This window comes from Cucurbita maxima, unplaced genomic scaffold (genome assembly GCF_002738345.1).
Source record: "Cucurbita maxima cultivar Rimu unplaced genomic scaffold, Cmax_1.0 Cma_Scf00003, whole genome shotgun sequence".
In the NCBI taxonomy this organism is placed as follows: Eukaryota; Viridiplantae; Streptophyta; class Magnoliopsida; order Cucurbitales; family Cucurbitaceae; genus Cucurbita; species Cucurbita maxima.
In genome coordinates this window covers 5,381,710-5,403,697 of record NW_019272019.1, presented here as the reverse complement: position 1 = coordinate 5,403,697, position 21,988 = coordinate 5,381,710, and the positions used below count along the sequence as shown (strand labels likewise).

Genomic DNA, 21,988 nt, shown 5'->3' with positions numbered 1-21,988 from the left:
TTTCTTTTTAGTGAAAATAATACCTCTACTGAAAATATATTTTCTTAGTTGACTTTTTGTATAATTATTATAATTAAGTTAAGTATATATAAAAATAATACGAGATTCCGGTATAAGCTTATTTAACAATTATTTTAATTTCTAAAATAACTATTATCGTACTCTTTTATATCATCCATGGTTTTAAAAGTTATTACGTACTAATTTTTTTTATATATTAAAAAATTCATATTATGGACGAGAGCGTATATCTTAATTAGTTGAGTTGAACTTCACTAAAAGTTTACGGGTTAAATCTCGAAATGGGTTTCCATTATTATTTTGATATGAAATGACGACAGAATTACCGTTACAAATTTTTTAAAAATCTCGGTTGGTTTTGATCCTTGCAAATGCATTCATTCGAGGCGACATAGAAGGTACTCAACTTCGACTTCCTTCGTGAGTGGCATTACCCATTCGCTGTAAAGGCGAGATGCAAGCGATGGATCAATCGAATGCTTTCCTCCTTCGTTTGTGTTGTTGAGGGTAACTTCTTGCCCAAACACCATAGCCTTCCTCTCTACTCTCTTCTTCACCATCTCTTCCACTGCTTCAAATGTTAATAGCTTCATCAAAGTATCTCTTTCCTGAAAAAACAGTCAATGAACTTGGTTTTTACCAAACCCCTTCCTCTTCTTCTACTTCATATATTATTGGCTAATTCAATCATAATAAATTTACGATACCTTAGAGCGAATAGGAGTTTCGTATTCTTTAGGAGCATCCCTAAATTTCACCTCAGCTACGTATTTTCCACAATGAATCCTCCTCGAAAGCGTCTGAGACTTAGTTGAATTGTTATACGTGAAAGAAATTATAAAATCTTAAGTCCATCGCTAGTAGATATTTGTCTTCTTTGGACTTTCCCTTTTGGGATTCCTCTCAATATTTTAAAAAGCGTATACTAGGAAGAGGTTTTCCAGTGTACACCCTCCTTTGGGGCTCAGTGTCCTCGCTGACACACCGCTAACAGATATTGTTCTCTTTGTCTTTCCCTTCTAGACTTCCCCTCAAGATTTTAAAACGCGTATGCTAGGGAAATATTTCCACACCATTACAAAGAATGTTTCGTTTCCCTCTCCAACCAATATGGGATCTCACAGGAATAATATTATGTTACCGTAGCTAACAAGACATTTCTCGATATGGTTGTATGTATTATCACGAAGAACCTAGAACAAGGTACAAGAAGTTTACAAAGTATCTTTACCTGCAAACAAGCAAGATCACTAGCAGCAGTGGCTGCATAATTTCCATCGTCTCCATCGGCAACCAACAATGGTAAGAATTTGTTGAAGTAGAATTCCCATATGGCTTTGTTCATATTAATTGAAGCGCCTGAAGGATGCAAATCCTGGAAAACTTGGATTAGTTTGCGACAAATTGGCAACCAGAAAAGGCAACGTTAAAAAAATTCCAAAACAATCTGTCACCTTTGGATACTTGTGAGGGTTCAACACCAATGGAAGAGGCAAGCTCTCAGGGAAGAATGGATTTTCTTCAGGATTCTCGTATCTACCAGCCTGCTAACAAAAATCCAAACAGATAATCAGAAGAAGAAACATTCAAATTGAAGGAGGATCTCAAATCCAGCTAAAAAGAAGTAAAAAACGAACCAAAAAGAACCAGCCTGGACTACAACTGTTCTGTAATGAAAGTATGAAAGTTTCTACAAATGGGATTTGACGTTTCTCATTTACAGCCATTTATGAACAATATGATTTACCATTCTAAACAATAGTCTAGCCTCCCCTGCAACCAAGCCATTACAGTAATATACAGCATGTCCTGTATCTCATCGGTTTAGCTATTTTGTTAAATCATCGGTCTACTCAAAAGCTTAAGCTGATGAATTGATAATGATATCGATATTTGAAGAAGTGAAGCTACAAAGGGTTCGAAACAAGATTTCTTTTTGTTCTTGTATTGTAAGGGCCCAAATCCACCACTAGCAGATATTGTCTTCTTTGGGCTTTCCTTTTCGGACTTCCCCCTCAAGACTTTAAAACGCATCTGCTGGGGGAAGGTTTCCCCACCCTTATAAATGGTGGTTTGTTCTCCTCCCCAATCAATGTGGAACATCACATGTATCATGTTAAATCATCAATCTACTCAAAAGCTTAAACGGATGGGTTATAGTAAATTTAATTATATCAATACTTTAATCTAAGAAGATCAACAAAGCTCATGGAGCAGTTATGCAACACTTGCTTTGTAACAGCCCAAGCTCAAGCCCACCGCTACCACATATTGTCATTTTTTTGCTTTTCTTTTCGGGCTTTCCCTCAAAGTTTTTAAAACTCATCTGCTAGGGAGAAGTTTTTACACCCTTATAGAGAATGTTTCGTTCTCCTCCCCAACCGATGTGGGATCTCACATGCTTCCACTTGCAAACAATCTCGCAACCTCTGCCCTACGTTTGGAAGAAAATGATTTAAGAAAAAACAGGAATGAATAAAGAATTTTAAAAAGTATTGGAAAGCGTATTCAAAAGTAAGTTCTGTGGTTCTAAAAAAAGATGAACAACGGCTAAGAAAGCATATAACGTAAATGAACAAACACGAACATACCTTGGCTTGAATGGCCTCAGTTTCTCTCACAATGAACTCGACCAAAGAACCAGAGAATCCAGGAATTGAAGCATTATTCTGAAGGTATATCTGCCGATTGAGAGGGAACCGAGCTCTCTCGATGAGACTATAAACAATAGAATTCTCCTGTCTGATCAAAGAGTCTCTTATTCCATCAAGCGTCAACGTATCCGAAGCCGAATTTGGATTAGAGCTAACATCCGCCATGGCTTCTCTAGCCAATACCAAAACAAACAGGATAAGAAACAACATGATCAAGAGAATATTGTCAGCCTCAACGATGAAATGAAGAAATCGCTGGAAGGTTATAAATCCAAAGAAACGAGCGGGAACTATGAATACAGCCAAAAATGGAAGTAGAAATTCACGTCACCGTTAAAAACCACGAACGAACAAGAAATAATGTCCATGCCTTAACATAAATTGCGTTCACAAATCGCTTTGAAAGGAGAGAAAAATACGGCATTAAAAGTATATATCGATTAAGAAAAACGGCTGACCTGCACGTTTCGATTCGGCTCTGAAGCTAGTTTGCTCTTCCAGTTATAGAGGTTCGAGATCCGAGAAGAATTATGATAAATGTTAGCGCTCGAAAACTTGTGGCAATGGAAGGACGAGGACCAAAAACAAGGAAACGTTCCGAGACACTGAATTATTGACAAAGCGAAAGAAGAAATGGCTTCTAACCTACGAAAAATGAATTAATGAGAAAGAAGTGGATGGTGACGGTAGGCCGGACCTGCGGTGGAGAAGAATCGGCCGTAATTTCCGGCGACGGGATGATTCGGCGCGGCGTGATTGCCTGCTCTATGGGAGTGACGTGGCCCCACGCGGAATTCCAAATTGGAAGAACCAGATTTTCTTTCTTATCTTTCATTTTTTTCCCTACCATAATTATTGGTCCTCTGGAATATATCTTCTTTCGCAAACCGACATGTCGTAAAATTAACCCCTCCTGTTTTGGTAGCATGCCGACGAAAGAATAATGAAAGAAACTGTACTGGTTTTTTCTGGGCTACTTTTTTAACAACAATTAAACTTTAAACTTATAAAAGAAAATGTTGGAACAGCGGTAAAAATAGGCTCGTTTAACAAGTAAAAACAAAATTACAAGGGTAAAAATAACTTCTTTTTGGTCTTCAAAGCTTGGTAAATAGGTGACTCAGCAACTCCATTTAACAGTTGACAGGTGAAAATTTCAGGAATAATCAAACAAACACATTATAGAGCCAAACTGCATTCGCAAAAATTATTCACTTCGATTATCAAAGTAAGCATCCAAAAACCCAATCTCATAAAATAACACAACATAAAACACAGTAATGATGCACGAACCAACCATACATCCAGGGCCAGAAGGTGAGGTGGGGAAGAAGAGTTAACAGATACAAAGTCTCTGCTAATTAATTATACCATCATTTCAAGATTCAATCGAGGAATTTTGGCGACAAAAGCAGTTGACACAACGACTTAACTTGGTGTAAAACGCAGCTAATTCTTTGGGCCGATATCCTTCAGGGCACAAATTTGTTCCTCTCCCATGGCAGACATCACCGACACGACAAGGTCCTTTCCTTCGGCAAAACCATCCTTAATCTGTGAATTTCAAACAACAGATTCAGTTTGTATTCATTAAGAAGTCAGATCATTACAAAAACATAACATTAAGATTAAACCCATATGGCCATATCTTCAAAAATCTCTTAAGAACAGAATATTAAGTCTGCTTGATTAACTAACTTCAAATTTCAAGTCTACACAATATCGAATCTGATTGTGCCTTTACCTGAGAGAGCAAGTTGTCATCAGTTGGGAGCCTTAAGTCATCCTTGGTGTTGCCATTGTCAGTTAAAAGACTCACCTGCAGCAATAGAAAACCAACATTCGATTAATGAAACCAGCTTTACACGCTGCAAATGACCCATTGCTTCCTTCTATGGTTAATAATCAGCACCCCCCACCCCCAGCACACACACAAATCCCCATCTGGAAGTAACACATTACCGTGAATAACCCAATTGCCCGGTTCCTTCCCTTACGAATCTATGGAGTAGAGAGTCTACAGACACCAAATAAACAATACTGGACAATCTGACAGAACTTCACCTCTGGAATTAATTACCAAAACAAACTGAAACATGTGTACTTCCGAAAAAATCTAGATATCTATACAAACATATTTAAACTCTACAAACAAGTTTATCCAAATCATCAAGACCAATTTAATTCAAACAAACTCATATAACCAAATTACTCACAAATCCATCCTCAGAGATATCAATCAGCTGATAATCAGTACGATTAACATGAGGCACCTGCAAAGCATGAAATAAAAGCCATTAGTGTAAACGGTCAAATCAAACACAGCACAATGATTCCCAAGATAAATAGAGTCCTTACATCACAATTGTGGGATGATGGAACAATATCTTCGAGCTTCTTGGCAGTGAAGATGTCAATTCCAACAAAGTGACACTTCGCATGGCCGTGCTTGCCTGTCTTAGAAGTTGAAACCTCAACTACCTGCATTACCAAACCAGAGAAAAAATTTTCAAAAAGTGGGTTTGGACCCACAGAAACAATGCTTAAAGAGTACGCTTCCAAATAAGGAAGACTACGTGCTTATCCACTTCAATGCCTAGAATTATAATTTAGTAGCATTATTCAATTAGTCTTCTAGAGCCTCGTTAGACTTTTACACGAATTATTGGAAGCAAGAACGCTTCCAATAAAATAAACGCGCCACGTGGTTGGTGAAGAGAAAATACCCAAATGGTAAATATGATACCCATAAAATTATGTTCTCCAGATAAGATCAAGATTCAATTACAACTACACTGGAAACAACTGTTAACACCAGCGTCCTCTAAGGAAAGGTTGGAGGAGAAAATAGCACACTGTTGAACGTTGACCAAACGAAACCCAACCATCAAGAGACTCTTCGAAGTCAAAGTTGAAAAAAAAAAAAAAAAAAACCTCGAAACTCTGAACAAATATTGTCGGTATAATCGACAATGGTAATTTCAACATCAGATTCATTAATTCTTCCTAATTTAACACTCAATCATACGCAATAAATCACACGGAAATTAGTACAATCAGTAATCGGGCAAAATAAAACTCTCAAATCAACCAAAGATCTAAACGCCCCATACGAAACTGAACCCTGAACATCACAAAGCGAACCACACAAAACAACATCCGACGATTAAAAAACGGAAAAATCAAACCATCGCAACAAACGCACTAAGGCAATAGACAAAAACAACAAATCACCTTGCATGGACGGTTCTTGATGACGATGTAACCGTTCTTCCGGATGGTTCCGGCCTGTTGCGGGTAGGTCTTGGAGGCTCCGGCGTCGGCCTTGGATTCGAAGTGGTGCTCCTCGTCCGACATGGCTGAAGATTTAGTTCTTCTGCAGCTTCCGAGCTTCTTCTTCTGTGTCAAACAGTGCGATTCGGTGGAAGCAGAAGGAAAACGAGAGGAAGGAGGAGCGTACGAGTCAAGAGGACGAGGCCAATTTATAGCATCACGTTTCAATTGGACACGTATGTACCAATTAGGGTTTCTGACGCGAGCCCCCTAAACAATTTTGGTAATTCCATTTTTCCCCAATTTCTGTGCGAAAACGATCTCAACCGTCGCTTCTTTTGTTATACCTTTTGACGGTCAGATTATCCTCAACATTTTTTAGATATATTTTTATTTAGATGCTTCCTTATCTATCAAATGACCTATCAGTTTTTCTTTTCTTTTTAATCAATTAATTTATTATTATTAATTTTTTAAATTTTACATTACCTATCACTTAGCTTTCAAGTATAATAATCTCTACACTTTAACTTTAATCTTAACCGTTTATATTAAATATCTCCAACCGTTCGATTATCTTTTAAAGTCAAATTATGATGCGGATACATTTAATTAAACTTTTATTTAATCTCTAAATATTTTAAAAAATTGAACCAAATGGTGTAATTTCAAATCTATCATTAGAATTATAAACGAAGCATGGTTAGATAGAGTTAGGGTTGAATTATTAATAGAAATGATAGTCGAAATTCACCTAATTGTTTGTTTATGTCACCTCGAGAAAAATTTAACCTATAATCGAATGGATAATGAAACTACTTTTATTTTCTAATAAAATTATCGTTTTTTAATAAATGGGAGGTCAACATTTCATCATGCTTTATTGACAACGTAATTAAGAGATAAGAAACATTTCATCATGATTTTGCTCCCTCCCTTTTGAATCCTTTATTTTAATTTTTTAAAGTTTTATTATTATTATTATTATTATTTTAAAATATTGTTTATCTTTTTATGAATGAACCCTACCGAACAATTATTTTTTAGTAATTAAAATATACAAATTTTAATTTGTGGACGTCAACCTCTCTTTCAAGTCTTACAATTAACCAGCGAAAGAAAGAATAATGAATGGGATCCGACTTTTTAAAAAAATATTATAAATAAATTGACGGAATAATTCAAAAGGCCAAGTTTGAAAAGTATTTAATTAATTAATTTTTTTTTTAATGTGATTGGACGGTTGTTAGTTTATTTTATTTATTGGTTAGCCCTCTAAACATTTTGTTACCATATTTACATTTTATAGTAATTATTATTATTTCCTGCTGGGAGATACTTAATTGATATTTTATAATTAAATTATACTTAAATTAAATTTAATAGAAAGAAGTTCATCAACGAAATCAACCATATTTGTTAGATCGTTGATTCAAATTTTACTTTAAAATCGTTAATGCGTAATTTTTACGCATAAATAACGTGAGAATCATTCTATCTTATTTAAATTATATATTTTTTTAAAATCAAATATGAAGAAAGCAACCATTTTCAAAAGTTCCCATTTATTATTATTATTTATAAATTCTGCACCACTGTTTTCATCTTATCTTACTGATATTTAAATTTGTAGTTAAACTATATATAAAAAAAATAAAAAATAAAAAGAAATTAATTTTTTTTGTTTAGTTTTCAGATTTTGGGTTTTTTTTTTTTTTCATAAAAAAAAATCCTCTCAAAACATAGATAATAAATATAAATAAATTAATAAGTAGAGGAGTGTTTATAAATTAAATTAAAAAAAATCAAATATGGAATTTTGTTTTTAAAAAAAAGCAATTAATTAAGGTTTTTAAAGGGATTAAATGGAATCTAAAGAAAAAGTAAAAAGAAGTTTTAAAAGGAGGCCCTAAGACTCGAACTTCGGCATATTTGCAAGCATCCAACTAAGAGTGTCAAAATTCTAAATATTTGAGACTCGAGGGGGATTTTGGCAAAATTTGAGCAAGAGAATTTGCAATGGGACAGTACCTAATTAAGATAAGAAGGAATCTGATTGCATGGTCGGTTGTGATTTTTGAATTGACCTTTCTTTCACCCTTTCATGCTCTTCGGTGCGCATCTTCAAAATGAAGTAACCTACACCCCTGCTTTCGGCATATCCACCATATCTCTGTTCATCATCATTCCAACCTCACATTTTAGGGTTAAAGCAACATAATCCAAAGTTCGAACTCCTATAGTATTCATTTCTATTTGAATAATATTGATTTCTCTCTTGTTGAGACATGTCGTATACAAATTTACAAGTCCACGAGTAAGGAAAAAACAGAAGGGCATGAACACATGATATAACACAAAATTTTCTCAACGTTGATTTCTATGTGTTCTTATCGGTTGGAGAGATCCCACATTACACATAATTATGTAAAAAGTCTCGAAATAAATATGAGAAAGTGGACAATATCTATTAACAATAGACTTGGACTATTATCACTAGCATCAGAGCTAAACACTGAGCAGCGGCCCCACCAAGGGAAGTGGATTGTGAGATCCCACGTCAATTAGAGAGGAGAACGAAGTATTTTTTGTAAAGGGTGTAGAAACCTCTATGTAACATACTCGTTTTAAAACTTTGAAGATGAGCCTAAAAGGAAAAGTTAAAAAAAGACAATATCTACTAGGCTTGGGCTTGGACCTATAGAATTTTACTCTATGAAATTAAAGATACCAATGTGGGGGTAATAAAACCATCCACCATTTTTTCACTTTTTAAGTAGGATGAGTGATCACATCACGAACTACATAGTCAAACCATATATGTACATCTTTATAGGAAATTGAGCAGTGTCACTAAATTTATATAGAAAAAAGTCCAGAAATTGTAACATCCCAAGCTCACTACTAGCATATAGTTTATCTACTTTGACTTGATACGTATCGCTGTCAACCTTACAGTTTTAAACTACGTAAGTAAAGATATCTACACCTTTATAAAAAAATGTTTCGTTCTACTTTCCGACCGATGTAAATTCTCACAAAAAACAAGTGGTATGGTCTCAGGACATAAGGTCAAATAAGGAGATCAAACCAAGGCATAAGAAAATCGTTAATGATACACCTCAAGTTTTAGGTAGAATGCAACAACATTTCCAAACCAACCAGTCCAATCAAGTCTACTTGAAAAGAAAAGGTAATCAAGAAATGTTAGAATGTTCCTTCGTATGTACCTTAATTCTTAGCTTCTCTATGCGTCCTGATGAACTTTCAACATCCAAGGGGAGCTGCAAATGTTCTAACTCGGCCTCAAACTCAGATTCGAGTTCGTCGATCTGTTCCTGACATTCGCTAGCTTAGACAAAAATGATTTAAACAATTTGAACCATCCAAATGAACAAAGTGCTTTGAAATAATTTTAATGAAATGTTTGCTATATTAGGAATTTTATGAACATTTTAGGTTGTTGGACCTATAAAATTTCAAAGACTGCATACGAATTGCCAGATTCAGAGGTAGCTATGCATAATCCATTCGGACTTGGAACATTACCATTTCTTCAGTTCCTAATCGTTTTGAATATATTCTCAATCAACGCAGCCAAACATCGACATATAAAATAGCATTACCAATTGGAAATCGATTCAATCATACTCGCTCACCTGGCCCTACAATCTCCGCCGGTGAAGACGACGAAGCGCCGCCGTCCACTCCAATCCTCGAGCACCTACTACACATCAACGGACCTCCGTCTTCTTTCCTCTCTTAACCTCCTCCTCCGCTCTCCTCCGCTTCGGTAAGCTCCCACAGAATTCGCCGGCAGGCGCTCTCCGGTGTCGGACAAACCAAAATCTCCGGCAAATCCGTCGCCGTCCTCGTCTTCTACTCAGATTAAAGGTAACTTCATAAGAGAGAATGCGATCACTTCGGACGTCCTCGTTTTCTCCAGGCTTGATTAAGATCTTCAATAACTTCGTCGTGTCTGATAATGGAGAATTGGCGCTCAATCATTTCAAAGTGTTGATGATTTTTCAATTTGGTGTTAATGACTGAAAATGAAATTGGATTGGACTCAATAGTTTCTGTGTATAATTGTTAACATTTCAAATTCCCGCCAATTCTAAATTCTTTTAAGATAATGTTTCGTTCTTTAATTTTTATTTACCTAATTTCTTACACTTCCTTTAAATGGTTTTCCGATTTTAACTTTAAATTCTGGATTTGGTAATTTGGCAGGGCATATATAAATATTACTTTTGTTAGCATAATTTAATGATAATCAACTTCCATTTATTTCAAATATAGAATATTTTGATTAAAGGTATTTCTAGTCTGAAATAAATGTTGAAATCTATGAGATTAATGCATTTTCTGTTATCTATTATCAAATCGTTACTTGCGTTCCAAAAAAAAAAGAGGACGACTAAAGGTATTAAGATCTTAGAGTCGAGCTTAATTTTAATTAATTGCATGTGTTCATTCGAGCTACGTGAGTCGAACAAGGAGACAACAATCATAAATCTTAAGTCAACTCCCATATATAGAGACACGACTCCAACTATTCTAATATGAACATAAACCCTAGTTTGATTTATATATAAACATGTGTTGTGACAAGCATCACATCCCAATAAGTTATACAGCGTAACATATACTAGATATGGTTCTTTTCAGACTTGCTCGAGTTTTAAAATGTGTTATACTAAAGAGAGGTTTTCACACCCAATCCACCACACACTAAGCTTCGTTCTGCGTTCTACTAAGGAGAGATTTCCACACCGTTCATAAGGATTCATTCATCTCTCCAACCAATGTGGGTCTCGCAACCCACCGCACACAACTCAGTGTCTAACTTTGATACTATTTGTAACAACTCAAGCGGTGACAACTTAGCTTCACACCCAATCCATCACACACTAAGCTTCGTTCCGCGTTCTACTAAAGAGAGATTTCCACACCGTTCATAAGGATTCATTCATCTCTCCAACCGATGTGAGTCTTGCAACCCACCACACACAACTCAGTGTTTAGCTCTGATACCATTTGTAACAACTCAAGCCGTAACAACTTAGTCTGGAATGTTTTTAACTTTTATAGCAATTTAGTTTATATAGTAAAAAAAAACTAAAATTTAATAATTTTCTATTTACATGTAACAATAATATAATTAAAGACTAAATACACTTATACTACAAAAATTAAAACCATTGCATAATGAAAACGAACAATTAATTCTAATATAAAATTTCAAATTGGAATTACATTGCTATAAATGGTTACTAAATTAAATATATATATATATATATATATTAAGCTGCTAATATTAGTAAAATGTTATAACTAAATCATATATTGATTAAAATACAGCGAATATTTTAAAAGTGGCCGAGGAACACACGTGTAAAAAGCTGAACAGGTACAGATCTCATCTAACTTCCATCATTTTGTTTTTTAATATTTCACGCAAAGAACAAAAAGGAAAAAGAATTTAAAGAAAAAAAAAACAAAATTTTAAACATCATCGTCATCGTAATTAACAACTAACATTGATTTACTAATTAAAAAAAAAAAAAAAAATTTAGAGAAAGCGTCACAGAGAGGAGATAGACAGATAGAGACAAACCTCAGATCCTCCATTAACGACCGCCATATCCATTTCTTTCTTTGTTTACAGTGTTCTCTCTGTCATTCTAATTTTTCTTCGTTAACCAAATTTGTTGGAATATTCCACTACTTTCTCTCTCTCTCAATTTCTTTCTGGTTCTTTCTTTTCTGTTCTTCGGACATGGAAGCTTGAATTGATTGAAAGCTAAGTCAATCTTGAGATATCAAGTGTGAACGTGACGGCAACGACGGCCTCACAGAAAGAAAGTGTTCGCTTCAAGGCCAATAAAGAAATCCGTTTCCATTTTGGTTCCGGAATTTACACTCTCTGCCATACACAATCATGAGATTCTGCAATTGATCGTCCTCGCCGGGGATTTGGTGGTCCGCGAGGGTGAAATTAGCTGCAATGTGTCGTCCTAATGCTCGTTCTAATTGTGGATTTGATTTGTAGGAGCGCGGTTTTGTGCTCATTTGGATCTAAACCACAATATCACAATGGCCCTATTTCGCAAGTTCTTTTATCGGAAGCCACCGGACGGGCTGTTAGAGATATCCGAAAGGGTTTATGGTATGTCCTACTTCGATTAACTGTTGATTGAAGTTTAATTTCAAGTAACATTATGGTATTCTACATGAAAATTTGTTGCTAAAAGTCACTATAGCTTCTGTATTTGTGGGCCTTTATAATCATTGAGTATTGAATGGGGTTGTATATGTTCTACTTTTTTTCCCCCTTAAAGATACTGCAAATTCAACACACTTGTGCGTTAAATTGTGAGTATTGAATGAATATTTTTCGAAGTTATGAATCATTTCTTGTAAATGCATGTGTAGTGTTGCTTGATTGTAGATGATTGGGAAGTAGAATGAACAAGTGAATGTATGTGCAGTTTTCGATAGCTGCTTTACGACGGAGGTATTGGAAGAGGATGAATACAAGGTCTATATTGGAGGCATTGTAGGAAAGCTTCGTGAGAGTCTCACTGACGCTTCGTTCATGGTGTTTAATTTTCGAGAAGGGGAGGGTCATAGCCTCATTACTAATATATTATCTGTATATGATATGACCGTCATGGATTATCCGAGACAATATGAAGGCTGCCCTCTACTCACCATGGAGATGATCCACCACTTCTTAAGATCCAGCGAAAGCTGGCTCTCACTTGGGCAGCAAAATGTACTTTTGATGCATTGTGAAAGAGGGGGGTGGCCTGTCTTGGCTTTCATGTTGGCCGCTCTTCTGATTTACAGGAAGCAATATGCAGGGGAGCAAAAAACTTTGGACATGATTTACAAGCAAGCGCCTCGGGAGCTTTTGCAGTTGATGTCACCACTTAACCCAATGCCTTCACAGTTGAGGTATCTTCAATATGTATCAAGAAGAAATGTGGGCTCACAATGGCCTCCGCTCGACAGGGCGCTCACTCTAGACTGCATTATTATTAGATTGATTCCTAATATGGATGGGGAGGGTGGTTGCCGCCCAATATTCAGGATATATGGACAGGATCCCTTTTTGGTGGCGGATCGAACTTCCAAAGTATTGTTCTCAACCCCCAAAAAGAGTAAACTTGTTCGTCAGTTTAAGCAGGTGAACTCTTTTTTTTCCCTTATAAATAGAGGATTGAGCGGATATTGCCCACTTTTTGGCTGTCCATATTTTTTGAAACTTTCTTTCGGGAATTGCTTTCTCTGTTTATCGAGTTTTTCAATGCCAAGACTTACTAATTTCTGCAGATCAGTAGTTCTTTCTCGAAACGTTTTTCTCTTTAGTCATGTGTTCCATGTAAGAGCAGACGAATAGTATTTTACTATGCAAGTAAAATTTCATAGTTTTGTCTCTGGTGGGAAACCTGTGTGAGATCCCCACATCGGTTGGAGAAGGAAACGAAACATTCCTTATAAGGGTGTAGAAACCTCTTTCTAGTAGACGCATTTTAAAATCTTGAGGGAAAGTTCAAAGAGGACAGTATCTGCTAGGGGTGGTTGCTTGATTTTTGGATGCATATTGCTGACGGTTTGTAGGTTCTGGCTGTTTCTGTAATTCCTTCTTACTTTGTTACAGGTAGATTGTGAACTTCTTAAAATTGATATCCATTGCCATATACAAGGTGATGTTGTTCTTGAATGTATAAGTTTGGACAATGATCTGGTAAGGGAGGAGATGATGTTTCGGGTTATGTTTAACACAGCATTTATAAGGTCAAATATTTTGATGCTTAACCGTGACGACATTGATATCGTATGGCATGCAAACGATCAATTTCCAAAGGATTTCAGAGCAGAGGTATGTTCAATTGTTACCTCTTTTATTATTAGTTCTTTCTTGTGTTTATCTTCTCTTGACTAAATAAATTGTGTTTGGATGAAGATTCTTTTCTCAGAGATGGATGCTTCCGCACCACTTGTTTCAATTGAATTGCCAAATATTGAGGAGAAAGATGGCCTTCCGATTGAAGCATTTGCAAGAGTTCAAGAGATCTTTAGCACTGAGGACTGGCTAAGCCCAAAGGCTAATGCAGCTCTTAATATGCTCCAGAAAATAACAGCTACGAATTTTCTTACAGAGAAAATGGCTAGTTCCAGCCCTTTAGAGAGAACGGAGATGCTCGACTTATCTCTCGATAAACTAGCTATGGAATCAGAGACATCTGAAGACGATGTTATAAGTCCCCGATCGAAGATGGATACAGATCAATATCGGCCTTCTTTTGAACTATCCCACGCTGCAAGTTCAGCGAGATCAAAGATTGAACCCCCAGAATTGCAGGTTGCTCTCCAACTACCAGTTCAGTCTAAAATCATCACCCAACGAGTACCTCAACCTCCATTGTCGACGCCAGACTCCTTCCCTAGTTCTGTGCAAGGTTCACCTCGCGCAATATTAAGATATCACAGTGCACCCTCAGCTCTTGGCATTACAGCTTTATTACATGATCATTCCACATTTAGTGGTAAAGAAGTCCTACAGCCAACAATGTCCTCACCATCATCTGGTCTGTTGAGTATGCGTGCTCTAGATTCCCTGAAAGATATTCAACCTAGTAAGCTTCCTATTTTGCCAACTTCAACCATTACTGATCCGTTGACACTTCACCAACGTTCCTTGAAACCTCTAAAATTTTCACATCCTCAACCTCCTCAAGCCGCTCCACGGGGGAGAAGTCAATTGTCACCTTCTTCATCTCAACCAACACCCACCTCTTTTCGTCGGGAGTCCCCACCCTCTTTCAATGAGAGTGAACCTTCAAGATCCTCTTCTAAGGAACCATTTTCTGTTCCCATTCATCCCTCACCTTCGGCTTTAGTAACATCTCTATGTACTAGTAGGACGAATGGTTCATTTTCCCCATCCGCACCACAACCCCCTTCTACGAAAGTACTGTTATCTTCTACGAAGAACTTGACGAGTGTCTCTACCCTTCCCTTCCCTCCTCCTCCTCCTCCATGCTGTACCCCTAACTTGGGTGCTAGTGTTGTCTTGCCAACATCAGTGCCCCAACCCCCACCTCCACCTCCTTCATTGAAGGACTCTATAATCACAGTCAGGCATGATCCCCGATCTCCACCTCCCGCACCACCCTTGCCTCCATCTTTTTTGAGTTCAACACCTACTTGTGATTCTACTATCACACCTCCTCCTAGTCTTGCACCACAAGATTCTGCCACAGTAGTTAGGAACTCAACGGTTGTACCTGGCGCTCCACCTCCCCCACCTCTCCCGTCTCATTCTTCTTCAAGTCCTAGTACTATATCTTCAGTGCCACCCCCGCCACCCCCTCCTCGTCTTGCACCAAATGTCTCTGCCCCCCCTCCTCCTCCTCCACCACCTTTTGCAAATTCTGGATCCACCTTATGTTCAGGTGTTGCAACGTCAGCTCCACCTGCTCCTCCTCCTCCAGGTTTTTCAATGAAGGAGTCTGCAACACATGCTCCACCTGCACCCCCTCCCCCAGGTCTCAACGGTAATAAACTTTCAAATGTCAATGGTACTTCCTCACAGTCTCACGTTGGCACTAATAACAGCAACATACCTTCTATTCCTGGACCACCTTCCAGTGGTCTATTCAGTGCAAAGGCACGATGCATTGGACGTTTGAACGCCAAAAACCAGTCTCAACCTAAAAGGTCCAATTTGAAGCCTTATCACTGGTTAAAATTAACGAGGGCCATGCAAGGAAGCCTGTGGGCAGAGACACAAAAAAGTGATGAAGCTTCCAAGTACATATCATATATTTTAGTTGTCTCTTATATATTATAAGTTTCCTTTTTTTTAATTTAGTTAATCTACTTGTGATAGAGCTCCGGAGTTTGACATGTCCGAACTTGAAAGTCTTTTCTCTGCAGCTGCACCAAATTCAAAATCTGGAGGTGTGGGTGGAAATTCAAATCGCCTAGCCTCAGGGCCGAAATCAGAGAAAGTTCAATTGGTAAACAAAGAATTAAACTTATTATCACGTTTATTTCTTTTGACTGAAGATTCAAGCCAGTTCTGACATAATTTTAGGTGTCTAAGGAGTTCAATCCCATTCATTGATTCTCTAGGTGAAAAATATATATGAACTATCCTACGTTTAGGTATCAACTAGTGCATAGCATACATTCTTTTCTAAGTTTGTACGAATATAATTACATCTACCCCTCATTGGATATCTCATTGGTAGTTATAATAGGAAAATTGTGGCTAACACACTGACCTTTATACATCTTTAAATATTTCCATTGAAAGCTACTTATGATTCATGTTTTCACTTGTTCTGGCAGATTGAACTTCGACGGGCATATAATTGCGAAATTATGCTCTCTAAAGTTAAGATTCCTTTGCCCGATATGATGGTGAGTTATTCATCTTTCTCGAAGCCAAAAAAACGAGGGTTTTGAACAGTATATGAACAAGACAGTAAACATCTTAATCACGTCGTCAAAATCATAATGCATTACATAGTTCCTGATTATTTGTTTTGGTATTACCATTTTCAGTGTTCAGTACTTGCATTGGATGAGTCGGCATTAGATGTGGATCAGGTTGAGAACCTAATCAAGTTTTGTCCAACAAAGGAAGAAATGGAATTACTTAAGGTATACTTATTTCCTTCTGTGCAAGTGACTAAATTCAGTGGTCTGAATCATTTTGTATTTTCTTGTAGTTTGCACTAATTCTTTGTGGTCTTCTTTGATCTCTACCTGAATTTTGTTGGAAATATTTCTTGCCACTTTTCTGAAATTGAATTCTTTTTGCTGCTTTTACATTCAGGGGTACAGTGGTGATAAGGAGAACTTGGGAAAATGTGAACAGGTGTGTTAATACCTTTCTCTCTCTCCCCTTCCAGCTTTTGTTTTGTTTTGTTTTGTTTTTTTTAATCTCATAGTCAACTTATCATCAATTCAACTGTGAGATCCCACGTCGGTTGGAGAAGGAAACGAAACATTCCTTATAAGGGTATGGAAACCTCTCCCTAGTAGATGCGTTTTAAAACCGTGAGGCTGACAGCGATTCGTAACGGGCCAAAGCGGACAATATTTGCTAGCGATGGGTTTGGACTATTACAAATGGTATAAAAGCTATACACCAAGCGGTGTGCCAGCGAGGACGGTGGGCCCCCAAGAGGGTGAGATTGTGAGGTCCTATATCGGTTGGAGGGGGAACAAATCATTCCTTATAATGGTGTAGAAACCTCTTCCTAGTAGACTCGTTTTAAAACTGTGAGGCTGACGGCGATATGTAACAGGCCAAAGCGAGCAATATCTACTAACGGTGGGCTTGGGCTTGGGCTTGGGCTGTTACATCAACCCTTCCATTATATGTTTAGTTTCTTATGTTAGTTTTTGAGATTTTGTTTGCCACAAAAAAATTAACCTGCTTCTCTCTTTTCCCCCAACAGTTCTTTTTAGAATTGATGAAAGTCCCACGAGTAGAGTCCAAGCTAAGGGTTTTTTCTTTCAAGATACAATTCCATTTGCAGGTGAGGCGACAATCCATTTAATTATTCCATTCCTTTTTCCTCTTTCCATTTTTATACTACTCGTCACCAATTTCACTATTTTCACTTTCTAGGCCTCTGAACTTAGAAATAATCTGAACACTATCAATTCGACATCTGATGAGGCAAGTCATATTAATCTGAATTTTCTTAATTTTAGTGCATATTATTATTAATTTGGACCTTTTCACATTTTAAACCCTTTCTCTATGTGTTCGTCAGATCAGAAGTTCGGTAAAGTTGAAAAGGGTAATGCAAACTATCCTTTCGTTGGGTAACGCTTTGAACCACGGAACGGCTAGAGGTGAGAGAGTCTTTTTCCCTTTCATATATGCATCACAGATTAGTACTATTTACACATGTTCTTACACCACTTTCATAATTTATATTTTTGAATTTCAACTTCTTTTAAATCTTGAGCTACTTTAACTTGTACTAATCTTTTATGAATTTAATATTGATTTTTTTAATAAATTGTTCTAGATAAAATCTGACTTATAAAGTCACTTCTTTAAGCCTTAAAGATGTCTATAAAGAAGTAAATAAATTCATGCTGTAACGATGAAGAATTATATTTCTAACAAGCGTTAGTGTTTACTGATTCTGACAATATTTTTATTCATGCTGTAACATTGTCTTTAGTTTCTGCTTATTAAAACTTTTGACGGGTATTACCAAGACTTCCAAGTGTGCTGCTCTTATGGGTTCTTGCTATTGTTCATGTAGGTTCGGCGATTGGATTTCGGCTTGATAGTCTCCTCAAACTCACTGATACACGAGCGAGAAACAATAAGATGACTCTCATGCATTATCTATGTAAGGTAGACTTCTCCTGTTCTGTTCAATACATTTCTTATTTTGCTTGTCAAATAATTTCTTAGGCTTGCACTCAGAGTGTTGCAGTCTTCTTTGAATTGTAAATCAGCAAGACCCTTTTTCTCTTCCAGTGAAGCACGCTCCCGTCCCACCGCACTTAGTACAAATGATTTGCTATTGTCGATGCTATTTGTGTAGTCCACGTACGTTGTTTTCTTCTTGACGATTCTGCAGGGTGAGGAAGTTTCAGCGTAAATCGTGCGTAAATAGTAAAAATGACAATGCACAAACCCTTCCCTAAGCATGAACCAGGAAAGGGTTCTAATATTGTGACAAAGATTAGTCATAATCTGACTATCGGATCGTTATAAAGGTAGCATTTAACACGCATAGGAAAAAAAAAATATATATATATATATCTAAATGGCTGGTGAAGTGAACTTGCTGAATTGAAGAAATGTTGTTTTGTTGATGAGGATTGAACTTCGATGTCGTGTTTTATACGTGCAAATGTTGTTTTGTAAGATATCTACGTGATTGAGCACAGGTGCTTGCTGAAAAGCTGCCAGAACTTTTAGATTTTCCAAAGGACCTTGTGAGTTTGGAAGCTTCTACAAAGGTATTGTTTCTTCAATTCTTTCGTTCCTGTGTAGTTCTGACCAATTTCCAGTGTTGTTTTGAAGTTAATCGTTTAGTAATCATGCAGATACAACTGAAATATTTGGCAGAGGAAATGCAAGCCATAAGCAAAGGGCTGGAGAAAGTTGTTCAGGAATTAGCTAATTCCGAGAACGACGGGCACGTTTCAGAAAATTTTTGTCAGGTAAATTCTAGCCGTTAATGAAGGACAGTTCTACAATAGTTTGCTCAAGAAGGGCTTCAAATTAGGAGTTTTAGTTGCTTCTCCTCTTGCTGATATCATACTGTTTACTTTGATATACTCAAGACTTTAAAAAACTTCCTTTCTCATGCTGAGGCCGAAGTGAGGTCCCTTGCCTTTCTTTATTCTAACGTGGTATGTATGAGATGCTCTTTCCTCTGTTTTTGATTTATATCTTGAAAGCAGCATTATAATAAATTCTCTTACACTTTGGACATTTTCAGGGTAGAAATGCCGATGCACTCGCTCTTTATTTCGGCGAAGATCCAGCACGTTGCCCTTTCGAGCAAGGTATTTGCTACTACCCTCCAAGCTATATGGTCCCGATCGAGAAATAGAATTTACTAATCCTCGAACATCTTTGTTTGGAATCAGTTGTTTCTACACTGTTCAATTTCGTGAGGATGTTCGTGCGAGCGCATGAAGAAAACTGTAAGCAGCTTGATTATGAAAAGAAGAAAGCACAGAAGGAAGCTGCAGAAAAGGATAAGTTAAAGGTCAGTACCCCGAAAAAGGAGTCGCGATTCTTCATGCAGACACCAACCTAGCGTAGCGACATTGAACGATCCGGAGTGTCCTAACAAACATGTCTATAACATACTAAGTTATTCTACATACACTGTGATCAAAGTAACCCATAACCCATCATGCGCAATCGAATAATGCCAACGTTAACGTCAACGTCGCTCATATTGGATTGAAGAACGTTTCAGTGGCACAGGATGTAGAATAAGTAGCGGGTGTTCGGATGAAACTCAGCAGCAAGTCGGCTACCAAACGTGTATAATTTGTTAACAAAAGAAGAAATAATTACAGGGATCTGGAACTCATCAGCCGTTGTGTTGCTGTCATGTTTGTGTAACTGAGTTACTGATAGGATGGTAGAGTTTTGGGGCGCAGAAGCACTCAAATAGGACTTGGTTAGATTAGAGCTGTGGCTGTAAAATATATTGTATGTAATTGTAGTTTGTTCATGTTCCATTTAACACATTCATGACCCTGCAATTATTTCCTCATTACTTTGTTATCTTCTTTCATTCTTTCTTAAAATAACATAAAAATGCCTTTGGAGTTTGAAGATTTGCGATCTAATCCACGTCTCTAGTTTCCTCCGTCAAGTGTCTAATTGGTCCTCTACCTCGAACTTTTGTATTTGGTCTTTCATCTACGGGGACTTGATTGTCACCTTCTTTGCTATTCAAAATTGGAATGGAAAATGACTTTAGGACAAAAGAACACGAATTTGAAAGTGGATGAGATCAGTCGAGTGGTCTCAATTGGAGATAGGATTGCACATGTGTTTTCTATTTCGACTCATAAGGCTAGGTGTTAACACCTGAATTGTTTCATCATAAGACCAATCCTAATTAAATTGTGGCTACTCAAAAGGTCGTAGGGTCACAAGAACCATACCGCATCAAAATGGGGTCGGTAATCTGAGATCAGACTTCAACTATGTGCATTGGAAGACTTAGATCAGGGATCAAAAAGCCATTTCTTTACGTACTATTCATTTGGGTGATAGATCGACCATAGTAATACTCCGAGATATAAACTAGAACGAACCTTCGAATTTTCTCCTTTATTAAGTCGGTATTAGACTAAATTCACATTCTTTATGCATTATAAAAGAGGATATGGGCGTCTAAGACTAATAATAGAAAGAACAAACAGACAAGAAACAAAGAAATTTGAAGTCAATGGGCATTGAAATTCAAACAATTATTAATCCATCAGTTTACAAACTCCAACTCCTTTTCACGCACGACAAGTTAAGTGTATATTCTTCAACTCTTGTCCTCTTCAGTCAACTTTTGCGGACGATTTTGTTCCCATTCCCTCCCCCTTTCCATACTTGTCTTTTTAGGTCAACGGGTCGAGAAATTCAAACTTCTAACTTTTTTGGTCGAGGGATACACAAATTTATCATTTTGTTCGGCTTCAAGTATACGGCTAATATATTTATATATTTTTTTTAAATTAGTTCTCGATTTGGTCTCTATAGTTAAATTTTTTTATTTTTAAATATAATATGTAACTTTTTGTTTAAAAATGTCGTGTCTCGAATCGTCGAGCTATGTTTAGGTGTTTCTTACCTACTTTAAATCGTCCCCATTTTCTTCATTTTTTAAGTAGTTATAAATATTAATAAATTCAACCGATACATTCCATCAAAGAGAAAATGGCTACCTATTGTCACCTAATATTAGAAAGCGTGTAACTAATTTAGTAAGGACTTAGCATGATTGCGAGAGACCAATTGAAATTTAAAAAATCCTAGGGATCACTTAAAAAAAATAAAAATCTAGATATCAAATTGGACCAAATTGATAAATTATGATTTAGGTTTTTTTATTATTATTTTTAACGTTATTTCTTTGTTAAACATTAATTTTCACAAAAACATGAACTTGGTCTTGATGAAAATCTAGATGGTCGGGCAAATTTTTTTAAATAAACATATTCAAATTAATCATTTTTTTATTTTTAAATTTTAAAAATTAATTAAGCTTATAAACCCTTTGTTATTCACTTTCTAAGGATGAATGTTTTTAAAAATCAATTCAGATTTTTACAACTAAAAGAAATTTGATTAAAAATTCAAATGTTTCCTTAAGAAAAATGAATCTACACTCGCCTAAATAAAAAAAACAATACAACTAAAAATAAAATTGTTACCGAACAAGATCTAAGAAGTACTATAAAAAAAAACACGAAATTAATAACATTTTATATATATATATATATATATATCCTAG

General features: G+C 36.5%; 3 protein-coding genes and 1 long non-coding RNA gene across 10 annotated transcripts; 1 reads left to right on the top strand and 3 right to left on the bottom strand.

Annotated features, from left to right (window-relative positions):
* Positions 1-268: 268 nt before the first annotated feature.
* On the bottom strand, positions 269-3,517 carry LOC111476707 (chorismate mutase 2-like). 5 transcript variants are annotated; one of them, XM_023120493.1, is made up of 6 exons: positions 3,134-3,517; positions 2,613-2,842; positions 1,476-1,565; positions 1,253-1,396; positions 729-821; positions 269-629 (listed from the first exon to the last, which is right to left on the bottom strand). In XM_023120493.1, the coding sequence occupies exons 2-6, from the start codon at positions 2,838-2,840 to the stop codon at positions 399-401; spliced, it is 786 nt and encodes a 261-aa protein (XP_022976261.1). In that variant the 5' UTR covers positions 2,841-2,842; positions 3,134-3,517; the 3' UTR covers positions 269-398. The 5 variants fall into 5 exon arrangements, with proteins under 5 accessions (XP_022976261.1, XP_022976262.1, XP_022976260.1 ...); XM_023120494.1 differs by having other exon boundaries at positions 2,613-2,847; positions 3,373-3,517; XM_023120492.1 differs by having other exon boundaries at positions 2,613-2,847; positions 3,134-3,516.
* Positions 3,518-3,868: 351 nt separating this feature from the next.
* On the bottom strand, positions 3,869-6,145 carry LOC111476711 (eukaryotic translation initiation factor 5A-2). Its single transcript, XM_023120497.1, has 5 exons — positions 5,910-6,145; positions 5,034-5,156; positions 4,892-4,948; positions 4,420-4,494; positions 3,869-4,229 (listed from the first exon to the last, which is right to left on the bottom strand). The coding sequence occupies exons 1-5, from the start codon at positions 6,030-6,032 to the stop codon at positions 4,125-4,127; spliced, it is 483 nt and encodes a 160-aa protein (XP_022976265.1). The 5' UTR covers positions 6,033-6,145; the 3' UTR covers positions 3,869-4,124.
* A 1,948-nt stretch (positions 6,146-8,093) lies between these two features.
* On the bottom strand, positions 8,094-9,967 carry LOC111476713. Its single transcript, XR_002717154.1, has 3 exons — positions 9,608-9,967; positions 9,179-9,280; positions 8,094-8,121 (listed from the first exon to the last, which is right to left on the bottom strand). It is a non-coding gene; the product is annotated as an uncharacterized LOC111476713 (long non-coding RNA).
* A 1,549-nt stretch (positions 9,968-11,516) lies between these two features.
* LOC111476585 (formin-like protein 18) lies at positions 11,517-20,258 on the top strand. 3 transcript variants are annotated; one of them, XM_023120305.1, is made up of 17 exons: positions 11,517-12,120; positions 12,443-13,143; positions 13,618-13,839; positions 13,924-15,773; positions 15,853-15,982; positions 16,317-16,388; positions 16,533-16,631; positions 16,807-16,848; positions 17,435-17,515; positions 17,608-17,658; positions 17,756-17,837; positions 18,260-18,354; positions 18,897-18,968; positions 19,056-19,172; positions 19,296-19,364; positions 19,454-19,520; positions 19,605-20,258. In XM_023120305.1, the coding sequence occupies exons 1-17, from the start codon at positions 12,048-12,050 to the stop codon at positions 19,775-19,777; spliced, it is 3,996 nt and encodes a 1,331-aa protein (XP_022976073.1). In that variant the 5' UTR covers positions 11,517-12,047; the 3' UTR covers positions 19,778-20,258. The 3 variants fall into 3 exon arrangements, 2 of the variants coding, with proteins under 2 accessions (XP_022976073.1, XP_022976074.1); XR_002717126.1 differs by lacking the exons at positions 19,296-19,364; positions 19,454-19,520; positions 19,605-20,258 and having other exon boundaries at positions 18,260-18,349; positions 19,056-19,129; XM_023120306.1 differs by lacking the exons at positions 18,897-18,968; positions 19,056-19,172; positions 19,296-19,364; positions 19,454-19,520; positions 19,605-20,258 and having other exon boundaries at positions 17,761-17,837; positions 18,260-18,356.
* The last annotated feature ends 1,730 nt before the right edge of the window (positions 20,259-21,988 follow it).

What these genes read in the sequence shown, in the direction of transcription:
- LOC111476707 (XM_023120491.1), bottom strand. Translation starts at nt 2,885, where the DNA reads ATGTTGTTTCTTATCCTGTTTGTTTTGGTATTGGCTAGAGAAGCCATG. An exon ending in GTGATCTTGCTTGTTTGCAG is followed by an intron (nt 822 to 1,252) that starts GTAAAGATACTT and finishes ACTAAGTCTCAG; the next exon opens with ACGCTTTCGAGGAGGATTCA. An exon ending in AAACTCCTATTCGCTCTAAG is followed by an intron (nt 630 to 728) that starts GTATCGTAAATT and finishes CTGTTTTTTCAG; the next exon opens with GAAAGAGATACTTTGATGAA.
- LOC111476711 (XM_023120497.1), bottom strand. Translation starts at nt 6,032, where the DNA reads ATGTCGGACGAGGAGCACCACTTCGAATCCAAGGCCGACGCCGGAGCC. An exon ending in ATATCTCTGAGGATGGATTT is followed by an intron (nt 4,495 to 4,891) that starts GTGAGTAATTTG and finishes CTATTGCTGCAG; the next exon opens with GTGAGTCTTTTAACTGACAA. An exon ending in ATGACAACTTGCTCTCTCAG is followed by an intron (nt 4,230 to 4,419) that starts GTAAAGGCACAA and finishes TGAAATTCACAG; the next exon opens with ATTAAGGATGGTTTTGCCGA.
- LOC111476585 (XM_023120305.1), top strand. Translation starts at nt 12,048, where the DNA reads ATGGCCCTATTTCGCAAGTTCTTTTATCGGAAGCCACCGGACGGGCTG. An exon ending in ACTTGGGAAAATGTGAACAG is followed by an intron (nt 16,849 to 17,434) that starts GTGTGTTAATAC and finishes TTCCCCCAACAG; the next exon opens with TTCTTTTTAGAATTGATGAA. An exon ending in TTTCAGAAAATTTTTGTCAG is followed by an intron (nt 19,173 to 19,295) that starts GTAAATTCTAGC and finishes GATATACTCAAG; the next exon opens with ACTTTAAAAAACTTCCTTTC.